Source organism: Bos indicus x Bos taurus, chromosome 8 (genome assembly GCF_003369695.1).
Source record: "Bos indicus x Bos taurus breed Angus x Brahman F1 hybrid chromosome 8, Bos_hybrid_MaternalHap_v2.0, whole genome shotgun sequence".
Lineage (NCBI taxonomy): Eukaryota > Metazoa > Chordata > Mammalia > Artiodactyla > Bovidae > Bos > Bos indicus x Bos taurus.
The window spans coordinates 105589618-105603289 of NC_040083.1; the positions used below are offsets into that span (position 1 = coordinate 105589618).

Sequence of the window (13672 nt, forward strand, 5' to 3'; positions counted from 1 at the left end):
GTGATATTGGCCTGTAGTTTTCTTTTTTTGTGGGATCTTTGTCAGGTTTTGGTATTAGGGTGATGGTGGCCTCATAGAATGAGTTTGGAAGTTTACCTTCCTCTGCAATTTTCTGGAAGAGTTTGAGCAGGATAGGTGTTAGCTCTTCTCTAAATTTTTGGTAGAATTCAGCTGTGAAGCCGTCTGGACCGGGGCTTTTGTTTGCTGGAAGATTTTTGATTACAGTTTCAATTTCCATGCTAAGCAGGAGCTTTGCAGAGGGGGGATCTCATTGGGTCTGCCAGTATAGGCATTCTAGAAAGTTGTGGCAACAGGTGGAGTGGTGGCCAGTAGCGTTGGCTGCTCCATCCCAAGGTCAAGGCTTTCTCCATCATTCCTGAGGGGTGTGCATGGCTCTGGACGCTTCTGTCTGTGATGGGGCCCCTGCCCCTGACTCAGTCAGGACACGCACAAAAATGAATACGCCGTCATACTCATGCCTGGCATTGAGCAACCCCAGGAGAAAAAAAAATCCTGATTAAAACCAGACCGCCTGCATGTCTGCATCCACCGATGCTTTCAAGCTCATATATTCCTGTATGCACAAACGAGCAAGCGTGCATGCTTCACAACCGACGCAAATGCACCCATCGTGCGGTGAGCTCACGCCTAGCACGGACGCATCAGCCAGACACCGCCCAGATACGTCACCCGTAACCCTACGTGTAGCTCACACACACACGTACGCAGGTACGTCACGTGGCCACTTTGTACCTGTTGTGTATGTGCAAGTCGCAGACACACGCAAGGGAGCCAGAATGCCTGGCCCTCTGCTAGCCAGCAGGCTGGTCGAGAGGTGGTGGCGGGGAGAAGGGGTAGTGATGACAGTAGCCTTTCCTTCACTCCCTGAGCTTTCTCGTGGTCAAAGCAGACAGGGAAAGCTGTCTGTCTGACGCGGAATCCCCTTCCCTGCCTCTTTACCCCCTGTTCTCACTGCCATGCCGGTGTGGTTTTATGAGCATGGTCACCTGGGGTGGGGGGTGGGGGTCTGCTGGAGGGGGCTGAGAGAGTAAACGCCCCCTCCCCAGGGCCTCTGAAGGGGATGCTGAAGCAGAGAGGGGCAAAGCTTCCCCCACCCACCCGACACTCCTGCTCGTGGTCCTTCCACCCACACCCTGGGCTGAGCCCTCCCCGGGGAGACGTCCCTCAAGGAAAGGGACCCTGACCAGAGGCCTCCTAAGCAGGGCAGGGGTGAGGTAGGCGGCTGGCTTGGGGGCTGGGGCCCCCTTTCTGGAGCTGCTTGGAGCATCTGCCTCCAGGCCGAGGGCCTGGGGAGGCCTGTGTCCCCTCTCAGAAACTCCCAGAAAGTTGTGACAGCCACCAAGGCTGCTGCCACCTCCTGGCTCCTCCTGGGAGGGGGAGACGGGGGCCCGGTGAGATCAGCGATCTGTAATGATGCCAATTAGGGCTCATACATCACAACAGGCCGCCTGGTCCTGAGGCCCAGCGCTGTGGCGGGGGAGGGCAGAGCGGAGCCCGCCACTGGGAGAGAGGGATTGAGCCGTGTCTGCTGCACAGGGCAGCCGTGGCCTCCTGGGTGAACCAGGTTTATTTATTCCCCCTTTTGGGGTGAACAGCCTTTGTCTGTTTCTCAGAGGTGGTGTCTTGTTTCTCCAAAAAGATTTTCCCATCACAGCCTGGCTCCCTGAAATCTTTAAAATCGATCTCCTGATTCACACACACACCACGGAGTCTCTCTGAGGGCCAAGGGACCCCCACCTCGGACTCTCATCTCTTCTTTTTATGTCTTTCTGCGGGCTTCTTTTCTCTCTGCTCACCCTTCACCTCTCTCTGTCCCCTTCCATGGCCGCCACCTTCTCTTCTCTCCCTTCTGTGTTTCCACTGTATGCGTCACGGGGTTTGGGAGCCGGAGAGGCGTGGGCTTTCATTCACGGCCCCCTCCTCCCCAGCTCTGGAACTCAAGCACTGCACACGTCACTCTTTCACCCCCAAGATGGGTGTGAGGACCGCGATCTTAAGGGCTGGGTGTGCAGGGGTGGTGAGTCGCAGGTGAAAGCCAGCTGACCAGACCAGAAATACTCCCACCCCTGCCTTTTCTGGGTTCAGGGGCCCCGTGTGTAAAGTAAAGAGATTCTAAAGATTGTCCCGGATCTGCCATTCCACCCCAGCCCCCTCTTCAGACTTTGTGACTCGCTTAGATTGAAGAGAATGACAAGATGGCAACAGAAGGGCCCTGATAAAATATATGTACATATACAAATATCTAAATATGCACCTATATTTGCATGTATGCATATACATATATGGAGAAGGAAATGGCAACCCACTCCAGTGTTCTTGCCTGGAGAATCCCAGGGACGGGGGAGCCTGGTGGGCTGCCGTCTATGGGGTCGCACAGAGTCGGACACGACTGAAGCGACTTAGCAGTAGCAGCAGCATACACATATATGCATTCTGTTTATACACGTACACACGTCTGGAAGGGAGCCTTTGGACTGGCTAACAGCGGAGGATATTTTTCAAGAAAGTTGACTCGTAAACCATTCAGTGTTCGAGGGTGGTCTTGATACTAAGGCAGGGGAATGACCTCCATAGGGCCCTGGTGAGATTGTGACATGTCTGTTCTCTGTCCATATGAATGAGGACCTTTCTGGAGTCCTGGGGACATCCCATGGGATAAGCTTGGTTTTAAGGAGACTTGAGAATCACTGAGGTCAGGACAGAGAATGAATCAATCCAATTTCATTCGTCTTGCCCACCCACAGCTTGAAGGTCAGCTGGAGAAGTGCCTGGACCCAGGGCTTCTGTGTACTGACCCTGTCTCTGTTGGTCATGGTGCCTTCACTGACTCACTGCCTGATTCATGTTTTCATTCCTTTAGCCACTTATTCAGTCCTTTATTCATCCACTCACTCGTTTATGTACCCACTTCCTGCTCTCTGGGATACCTAAATGCCTACTCATCATTCATTCATTGTGCCCTTCATTCATTCACTCATTCGTTTCCTCAACCATCTATGCAGTTGCTCACTCTTGTCTCTTTCACTCACTTCACAAATATTTATCGAGTGCCTGCCATCCACCATGCACAGTGCCAGGCTCTGGGCATAGAAAGGGGCACAGATAGCACTGGCCTCATGGAGTTACAGGCAAGCAGGGAAGAGAACTTTTGGTACCACAGCGACAAAGTCTGTGACGGGTGCCTGGGAGAGGGTTTGGGTTGTCAGGAGTGGAGGTCTCCTCCAAGAAAGGGCACTTGGATTAAGGTCTGAAAGATCGTTGATTGTCATGCACCCGTTGAAGAGTCGGGGGAAGGATCTTGAGAGCACAGAGGAGGGTGTGAGCGCCAGCCCTGGGGGAGGAGAGTGTGGTTACTGCTGATGGGGCATTCACACACTCACCGCTCACTTGGCTGATGCCTGCAGAGCAGACCTTGTGTGTCAGGCGCTGGCTTAGGCTCAGAGAGGACTCGACCCCATCCTTGCCCTCCTAGGGCATTACTGTAACCGCGGAAAGGAGGGACAGGGGGCAGGGCCAGCTCTGGAGTGGGATTCACCAATGGCAAACGCTGCTCTCAGTCAGCTGCAGAAATCAGGGCGAGCTTCTCGGAGGATCCGACCTGGGCTTTGAAGAGCTGGTAGGATTTGACCTTGAGAAGGCCAATCAGTGGGACAATTCAGGAGAAAAGATACACAGGGGCAAGAGTTTAGAAGCTGTGACATGGGGGATTTGGGTGGAAAGCCAAGCGCAGTCCAGTTAGTGGGAGTGTGTGAGGTGGTTCATGGGAGACAGGGTTGACCAGACCATGGGAGGCCATGGATGCTGGACAGAGGGGTTTGTTTTGCACTTTGTCCTGGATGTGGGCAACCCTGGAAGGGTTTCTGAACAGAGGAGGAGTAAGAGCAAACTGGGCCCAGGGCTGATGAGCGTGGCGGTGGTGTCAGCTGGACAGGAGACAAGAGAGTTGTCAGGGAGACCAGAGGTGGCCCTACTGGAGGCGGGGGTTCTCTCTTTCCCGCTGCCCCTGAGGGAGGGATGGCCCAGACCAATGGGGCCCAGGGAGCAGCGGGTGCATTCCAGTGGGGGGAGGGGCGGTCTTTGGCATCAGGAGACAGGGGTTGAGCCGCAACCTCCCTCTCTGCTTCCCTGCAGGGTCAGAGTGCACCACCTCCTGCCTGGACCACAACAGCGAGTCCATTGTCCTGCCAGTGAACGTGAGTGTCCGCGACATCCCGCACTGGCTGAACCCCACGCGAGTGCAGGTGAGTGACTGGGAGGAAAACGACCTCACTGACCATCTACACGCCCTGGTCCTGAGTTGGTCCCTCTCCATACGGGAAAGCATCTGATGGCCACACCTGCTCTGTGGGGCAGACACGGGTTCACTGTCAATTCTCCAAGCCTTAAACATTTAGTCCTTCCCCCCTGGCAACCACTGTGCTAAGGCTGTCATGTAGCGTCCCACTGAATCCCGATGACGGCCAGGGAGTAAGAGGACAAAGCACTTCGCTTACAAATGAGACTGAGGCTCCAAGAACAGCTGGGGTGAAGGAGTAGAGAAGACCCCAAAGCTGCGTCTGCCTGGCAGGAACGTCCTCACTTGTTGGGGCAGGGTTCACGGCTTCTCTGGTAGAAGCTCATGGACACTCCATAGCCGGGGCTTCTGGTATCTTTCTCATGCTTCACTTGTGTGGTGGAAAACAATTAATATGTGATACGGGGAACTAGCAATACCAATTGTGTATGAAGCACCTCCCGTGTTTGCGCACCCAGTACTTAGCACACAAGTCTGTTTAGACCTCAGGATGGTCCGGTGGAGTGAGGCCCACTGTCTGCATCCTCTCCCCGAGCACTAGCCCTCGGGGGTGGGCGGTGGTCCAGTAGGAGGGTTTGACCCCAAGCCTGAGTCCAAGGGCTGTGCTCGCCCCACGGCGCCAGGCAGGTGTGGAAGGCCAAGTTCCCATCAGAATTGGCCAGCCCCATGTTCCTATGTGTCACCTGATCAACCAGAGCCCCCAGTGCCGATGTGGACCCCACTCATGCCCCCCGGGGCAGCACGATCCCTGGTGCTATGTGGCAGCTCTGGGGCATTGGCTCCGCGCACGGGAGGAAGTGAGAGATGGAGACGGGGGCGCCGCGAAGGTTCAGCTGTGTCTCTCCACCAGCCTTTCTGCTGAGGCACTGGGAGGGCTCCCGTCTGCCCGCCTGCCCATCGCAGATCCCACTTGGAGAGCTGGCAGAACCTGATACCAGGTGTACTCTTTCCCAGACGAGCTGAGGGCGCGGTGGTGCGGGCTTACTCAGCACTCCCTGCTGGCTGGCCTGCCAGCCCCTCTGCTGCCCCCCGCACCTCAGGGCTGCCGCCCCCCCCCCGCTTCTGCCGCCACTCTCTGCCCGTCTCCAACTTAGTGCCCCTTTTCCTGCCTCTGTTTTTTTATTCTTTTTTTTTTAAAGAGTTGTGAGTGAAGTTTTACTGGGGGCAAATGAGGACTATAGCCCGGGAGATAGCATCTTAGATAGCTCTGAGAAACCACTCCCAGGAGGTAAGGGCAAGGTCAGGATAGATGTGATTTTGGTGAAGACAGAGAACATGCAACCAAGCACATATTTTTGCAGAAGATCCTGCTAGTCTCATGAAGGTACCACTCGTCAAGAGGACCACAAAGTTTTTCCGGATACAAGGAGATACAAGAACTGCCTGCCTCTGTTTTCACTGTTTCTCTCTTCCTTCTCCTGAGACCTCGATACCTCTTTCCACCTCCTTCCTGCCCACCTTCTTTGCCTCCATCCCTGTTGTCCTGTCTGTCTGTCTGTCTCTCTGCTTGACTCTTGCACACATCCAAGAGACCACTCTGTTTCCCTGACCTTGGGCTCCTTCATCTGTTTTTCACACTCAGCGTGCTTTTCCCCACTCCCCACCCAGAGCCCCACATAGGATCTCACTGAGTGTCCCGTGTACACACCCAGGTGCCCACACAGAGGCCATACATCAATCTCAAGGCAGATGGAGATCATCAACACACGCCCTTCACTGTACAGATGGAAACACAGGATCAGAGAGGGAGGGGGCTGGGCCAGGGTCACACAGGAAGCAGCACCAGGATCTTGACTGGGAGTTCTTTCTACGCCACCCCACCCTCCCTTAGCACCCTTCCCTCCACCGATCTCTTCATGCACCAAAGGCAGGGGACCCACCTCTGCACAGAGCGGACACCAGAGACCTCTCTCACATCCCAAGGCTGGAGGTCTTCTTTGCCTGGGACCCAGACCAGGGCGCCCCACCCCTCTGCCCTCTGCCTGTTGGCTGAATTCCACCCTTCCCTCCATGAGCCCCGGGCACTAAAGAGTTCAGTTATAATTCATGGTGAAATAAATCCAGGGATTTGAAAGTCTGCAAAGCCCCCCTCCTCAGTCGCCCACCCGCCGCCTGCCCGCCCCTGCCCCCACCCAGGTCCCCGGTCCGCCGGCCCTTATTGATGCCGGCCTACCCGGAGAGCCGTAACGAGGTTCAGACCTCCACTGGTCTCCGGAGGCCTCATTATCCAGGAGGAAAAAAAATGTGGTAGAAAAAGGGAGGAGGGCGAAGGGCAGAGATTGATGATTTCCAGGAATCGGGCAGAAATGCTGGCCTCTGCTGCACCCTTGCCCCCGTTGTGGCGAGAGCTGCAGACACAGAGCTGCAGGGCTGGCGGGGCTGGGCCGGAGCCGGCCCCGATGGCCCCTCTGCTTTCAGAGGGCTTGCTCCGAGCACCAGCACGAGGTGGGTGTCGGGGCAAGGCTTTGCACCAACCACTGTCACATTTGTCCCCGTGTAAGAGAGTGAGAGGCGAGCACTGATGTGTAATGGACACCCGCTGTGAACCCGCATCAGATCAGACACCTTCCTGGCTTCATTTGCACTCCTGTCTCCACCACACACACACGTGCACACACGCACAATCCATGAGGTAGGAATTAGCCTCCCTTTCTCCAATAGAGGAAATGGCATCTTGTACATAGAAACCTTTTCCCTACAAGGAACTGAAGAGGGATCCAGGTCAGTTTGATGCTGCTGTTACCTCTAGCTGCCTACAGCCTCCACGATACTAATAATAAAGGGGAAATGTTTACCATCGCTTAAGTAGCTGACAGCCAGCTCTCCCCACAGATACACCCTCTGATATGTAGCACTTGCCCATTGCCGCGGTGTAAATATTCCCACCACAGCAGGCTGCTGGTGCTCCAAGTGACTGTCGCTAAACACAAGTCGGAAGAGATGGGCACCGTTGCCTCTCATGAGGCCCTGGGAGCCCGCTGCGGCCCACTCCGGGCGCTCACCACATAGCAGGCTCTGTTTTAGACATTAGACGTAGGTTGGCACATATGAGGAGAACAAGGACCACCCAGGTGACTTGGAATATCGACACTGAGCTCGTGTGCTGGGTGAGTGGCCTTTGTGAGGGTAGGCCCATGCTCACCGTGTTGACCCTGGCATGCCCTCTGGGGCCCAGGGCACAGCAGATGCTCCTGTTTGCAGTGGCTGAGTCAAGGGACCGAGGTTCAAGACAGCCCAGGCACCTGCTTGCTGCATGTGCCAGAGATTCCCCTTCTGTGAAATGAGAGTTAGACTGAAATCAAGAGTCACAGACTCAAAACCTGATGGGAACCAGGTAGGTGGGATAAATGGGCGAAGCAGACCAAGTGTGTTGCTTTGTATTCTAAACGCCGAAGTGCCATGGTTGTGGTAGTATAGACACAAAACAGCAAGACTGAAATAAAACATGCCTGTGTATGTGCTACCCAACCCAAGAAATAAGGTATTGCAGATGCAGTCACTTTCTTATTGACATAAAGCTCGCACGCTAATCTTAAGCATAAGGCTTGGTCAATTTGTGTGCTGTGTCCACTCGTGAGGTCCAGATCGGGGTGGGGACCTGTACAGCTTCTCAGACACCTTTCCACGCCAGGCAGCGCCTCCACCACCAAGGTCTCTTCTGTTGGTTTTGCTTAGTTTTGAACTTCATGTAGCTGGAATCTTAGCATATATATCCAAAGAAATTCTTTTGTAGCCATATGTTTTACCTTCAGAGAAAAACACTCTGTCCTGTCCTTTCTTTCAAGCTCTCCCCCTTTTCAAGCCTCTTGCCACACATGCACTTCGCAAAACAGTGAAGATACAGAGAAACCTTCCTTCGATATAATCAACAGGACAGTGCAAACTCTGTGATAGATGCAAATAGCCCTCGGGCTTAAGGCTGGACAGGCTGCAGGGAATGGTGGGGACTGTGGTCAACTGAGAAACACACTCTGGCTGCCAAAGGGGGAGCTACCAGCTGAGTGTGACAGCATGGAAATGTGGGCTCAGTGTGGCCAGATTTTCCTTGTTTCCTTGGATATAAGAAATCTGAAGTCTTTAAAATATGAAGTCTCTCATTTTTAAAATATGGGCAACTAATTTGACTTTGAGCACTTCGTGTGCCACACTAGACATTTCTGTGGGCTGTGTAGCCTAGAAGCTGTTGGCTTGCCACCTCTGGATGAGACACTCTTTGAAGCTGGACCTTCAAATTCTGGACCTTCAGAATTCAGGGGGCAGCCCCTCCTGCATCAGCCCCTAAGGAGCACCTCCAGTCTGCCCTGCAGTCCCCCTGCTTAGGGTGCCAAGAAAGCTCCCCAATAGGAAGTGCAGCCCACAATCTCAGAGGGGCATAATGCCTCCCGGTAGCTAGGATCATACCATCAACTCCAGGAAATGGTGAAGGATGGGGCAGCCTGGCGTGCTGCAGTCCATGGGGTCCCAAAGAGTCCAACACGACTGAGCGACTGAACAACAACAACAACAGCTGGGATCTTGGCTTCTTTAAGAGCTTCTGGAAAGAGGATGGGAGGAAAGGAAAGAGAGAGGGAGAGAGGAAAGGAGAGTTGAGGAGGAGGAGAGAGAGGGAGTTAAGGAACGGGAAAGCACCACATACTGACCCTCTGTTGTGACATGACAGGCACGTTTTGTGAGGAATTCATTAAACTCCAGTGAGATCAACATTATCACCACTTTACAGAGGAAGAAGCTGAAGTTCTCCGAGGTTGTCACTGCCCAGTGCACTTAACTTGGTGATGGAATCAGGATTAGCGCCCAGGACTAAGGCTGACGCGTTCTGTCCTACAAGACAACCATCTTACACACTATAAGTAATAAACAAGTGCAATACATCAGACAAAGGATGCACAGTTCATTCCTGGAAGAGAAGGTATCAGGCTCTAAAGATCAGAGGTAGAATGGTTCTGAGTGAAGACAAAGTCCAGTCTGTGTTTGTTCTGAGTGAAGACAAAGTCCAGTCTACACAGCATGTAGAAGGAGACGTCCTGTGCCCGGCAGGGGAAGCCCGGAGGTGGGGAGATGTGTTCCGAGACCAGCAATTTCTCATTCACTCTGGGATGCACTTATACATTCACTCATTTGGTCATTTATTCATCAACTCTTTCAATGAACATAGATTAGGTACCTCAAAATGGAAGGCATTCTTCAAACAAGGGATACAGGGTGGAAAATACCTAGGTTAAAAAAAAAAAAAAAAAAAAAAAACTTACACAGAAGAAAGCCAGAAGCTCAGTAACTGATAAAAAAGGAAAAGCAAACAGCTTATGCAGCTGACCCACAGAAGGTCCTATAAATAAGGAAAAATAAAGGAGAAAGGAGGACTTGTCCCAGAAGACATCAGAGGGGTATCAGTTCTGGGCTTGGGACAAGGGGGTTCTTCTAAGACTCTTTCTCACATCTTTGGCTCTGCTTGGGTCCATCTTCTCTGGGGTTCAGCTTTTAAACACTCTGCTTCTGCTGCATTTGTCTCAAAGCCCCTCCACCTTTCTGAACCTTGGTCTTCCCATCTGTCAAAAGAGTAAGTGGTTTTATGCTTACCGGTTTGGGAGCTAGAGGGTTTTGAAGGAGAATATAATTTTCAAGTTATAAATCTGGAAATAGGACAGATATGAGTTTAATTCCTGACTGTCGTTACCTATGTGTATGATTTGGGGCAGGTTATTTAACTTCTCTGTACCTCAGTTTCCTCTTGCATAAACCAGAATCAAAAATTGTACATAAATATTGTATGATATCACATATATGTGAAATCTAGAAACCGTACAGATGAATCTATATACAGAAAAGAAACGGACTCACAGATACAGAAAACAAACTGGTTACAAAAGGGGAGAGGGAGGGAGGCAAGGACATATAGGAGTATGAGGGTAACAGATACAAACTACTATGTCTAAAGTAAATAAGCAACAAGGATTTAGTATATAGCATAGGGAATTATGAAGCGGGAATGACAACCCACTCAGTATTCTTGCCTGGAGAATCCCATGGACAGAGGAGCCTGGTGGGCTGCAGTCCACAGGGTCACAGAGTCAGACACGACTGAAGTGACTTAGCACAACCCACAGGGAGTTATACTCAATGAAATAACCTATTTTAGAATATAATCTGAAAAGATAACTGAATCATTTTGCTGTATGCATGAAAAAAGTACCTATATCGTATATATGGACTGATATCATAGTTATGGTAAATGTTAAATGAAATGAACATTCTGAGCACAAGGCTTGGAGCGTAACATGTGCTTAACAGAGGGTTTTGTGTTGAGGAGGCGAGGGGAAAGCCGTGATGGAGCTGTTAATGGTCCTGGCTGATGATGTGGTGATGGTGCTGTTGATATGATGGTGGTAGTGGGGGTGCTGTGGTGAGAATGATCGTGCTGGTGTTAGGGGTGGTGGTGATGGTCACTGCAGCCAAGAAGAGACAGTCTATTCTTCTTGTGCAGCAAGGCAGGAAAGAAAGCTGTCTTACAAAGCCTCGTCTGAAAGGGCTCTGACTGGGCTGGAGGTCTCACTGGCATCAAGAGGAGCAAGGCTGGCCTCTGTGGGGACCCATCTGGGGTCTCCCAGCACATGGTGTAAACAGCCTAGCCTTTCCTTCAGCTCCTGCTGCCTCCCCTTTCCCACTCCTCCTGGCAGACAGAGCGGCCCTGTAGGGAGACAGGTGGGGCGTGCAGCCCTGAGGAATAGTGGAAAATCCAGAAGACTTGGAAACGTAAATAGGCTCATGCAGATAGTATAAAAGTCCTTTTTCTGAACTCACGTCAGGTAAACCTCAACTGACAGAAACTTGTACAACCACACCGAGACACTCCCACGGATGGATTAAATTAGGTCTCAAATAAACAGGGGGTGGGGATGGGCGTCGAATCCCTTGTGGATCCTGACCCTGCTGTTTTCTACTACTTGAGTTCGGTTCAGTCGCTCAGTCGTGTCCAACTCTTTGCACGTATTTTTTTTTTTTAAACCATAGCCTAAATGTTCCTCCAACATCCCTGAATGTTGGCCAGGAACAGATGCTCAGACTCAGAGATGGAAGTCTGGTTAAAACTTGCCAGATGATGAAAGCAGGTAGTCCCCTCCACTTCTGGCCCCCGGGGTTAGGAAGCAGCGGGGTGAGAAAGTAGCTGAACTGGAAGGGAGAGACTAGACTTCTCACGTTCCTTCACTGGATCAACATGCATTTGTTTGCTATGCTCCATCCTGAACCTTGGGGGTGGGGATGGGGGCGAGCAGAGATGTCTAAAACCAGGCCTGCCCTCTTACCCACAGCTGTTAGTCTTGGATTAACCATTTCCACATACTTTCTCTTAATGCATCTTCACAAGCCTGTGACATTTTCAGGACCCATTTTGCAGATGGGAAAACCTAACCTCAGTGGAAATTTCAAGTCAGAAGTGCAGCCATGTCTGTCACGCCTCAGTGCTCAATCTTTCCCACACATCACCTTGTGTTTTAGGGAAGGCGGACAGTGTCAACAGAGGCAGGAGGGGCTAACGAGTAGATTTCACCTTGTGAGACTGTAGTTGGCAGGTCCTAAGTTAGGTTGTTTGTCTGAGATCTGTAATTAATTCAGTGTACACTAAACTGGTCCTCTAAGCTAGACACGCTGCTGGGCTTTCCAAATGCTTTTCGGCTGCTCTGGAAGAAAAAGTGAAAGTATTAATTGCTCAGCCATGTCCCACTCTTTGCAACCACGTGGACTGTAGACCACCAGGCTCCTTTCTTCATGAAATTCTCCAGAGAATACTGGAGTGGGTAGCCATTTGGAATGGGTAGCCATTCCCTTCTCCATGAGATCTTTCCAACCTCAGGATCAAACCTGGGTCTCCCACATTGAAGACAGCTTCTTTACTGTCTGAGCCACCAGAGGAGCCCAGGAAGACAAGTAAAGAAAACAACAAGTGTCCCTTGGTAAAATCATCTCTATTTTGAGATGGATCCATTCATATATAACATAAATATTGACTGATCATCCTCCATGTACTAGGCACCATTCTAGGCATAGAAGACCCAGGGTGAACCAGAGAAATGGGACAGAGAAGCAAGGTCCCCAGTCCAACCTCAGCCAAATCCTGGAGTCATGTGATCCCACGCTCACCAGGAAACCTCATCACAGCTTTGCTCCCATATAGGTCTGCCCTTGGGGAGAGAATGGGCTGGTCACATGTATTTTCCACAGTCTGACCCTTGTGAGTGCTCGTTTCTTAATTAACATTAATCAACTGGCACTCTGCTGAGCCCTGACCATGGAGACTTCAATGGCTGCTCCCTGACACAAAGTTACCTGTCATAACCAAGCTAAGCATTTGCCTCCAGGTTATTTTAATTAATTTTTTAAAAATAAATCATTGTAGGATCTCCCTGGCATCCCATGGTTAAGACTCTGTGCTTCCAATATAGGAAGCGTAAATTTGATCGATATTCAGAAAGCTAAGATCCCAGATGCTTCATGGCATGGCTAAAAGATTAAAAATAGATAAATAGATAAACAAATCATTGTAATCTGGCATGAAAAGTAGGGCATCTATGGCGGAATAGAAAAGGGAGCTTTTGGGATTGCGACCTTAGCCCCAGGCCTGATGCTGTTTGATTTTCCTGGTTGTGTTTATCTTTATTTTTTCACCTCCTTAAAAAATTACTGTGTTGGATTTTATGTTATGAGCCACCTTAAATCATTCCTAAAAAATATGCTTAGTTTCATATGTTGGTTCCTTCACTTAACAGCTGTGGAGCTTGGGGAATTTCTTCTCCTTATGACACAAGATTAATGCCCACCCCCACCCCCTGCATGCTGGTGAGAAATAAATAAGAAAATGAATAAAGTAAATAGCACCATAAATGCACTCCATACGTTTTAGTTGTCATTATAATAATAATTGTATTAAGGGTGGCTATAAGTGAATGTATATACATATATCTTAAGTTCTGCCTGAGGGGGTTGGGGAAATCATCACAGAGGAAGGTAGTCTTTTTTTTTTTTTAATTCTAAATTTATATGCTATTTATTTATTTATTGGAGGAGAAGGAGGCGACAGAGAATGAGATGGCTTGATGGCATCACTGATTCAATGGACCTGAGTTTGAGCAAATTCCAGGAGATAATGAAAGACAGTGAAGCTTGGCATGCTGTAGTCCATGGGTTGCGAAGAGTTAGCCACTAAACAACAACATAGTTAATTTACAATGTGTTACTTTCAGATGTACAGCAGAGTGAGTCAGTTATACACACATCCACTTCCCAGGTGGTGCTAATGGTAAAGAACCTCCTGCCAATGTAAGAGACATGAGAGATGCAGGTTCTATCCCTGAGTCGGGAAGA

The 13672-nt window shown here is 50.6% G+C and overlaps 1 protein-coding gene across 1 annotated transcript in view; it reads left to right on the forward strand.

The window, feature by feature from the left end:
* The window catches only part of PAPPA (pappalysin 1), a 266420-nt gene that overhangs the window by 223205 nt on the left and 29543 nt on the right, over positions 1-13672 (forward strand). The window contains exon 19 of the mRNA XM_027550637.1: positions 4153-4262. Within this exon, the coding sequence (XP_027406438.1) occupies positions 4153-4262 (110 nt within the window). The remainder of the gene's footprint in view (positions 1-4152; positions 4263-13672) is intronic.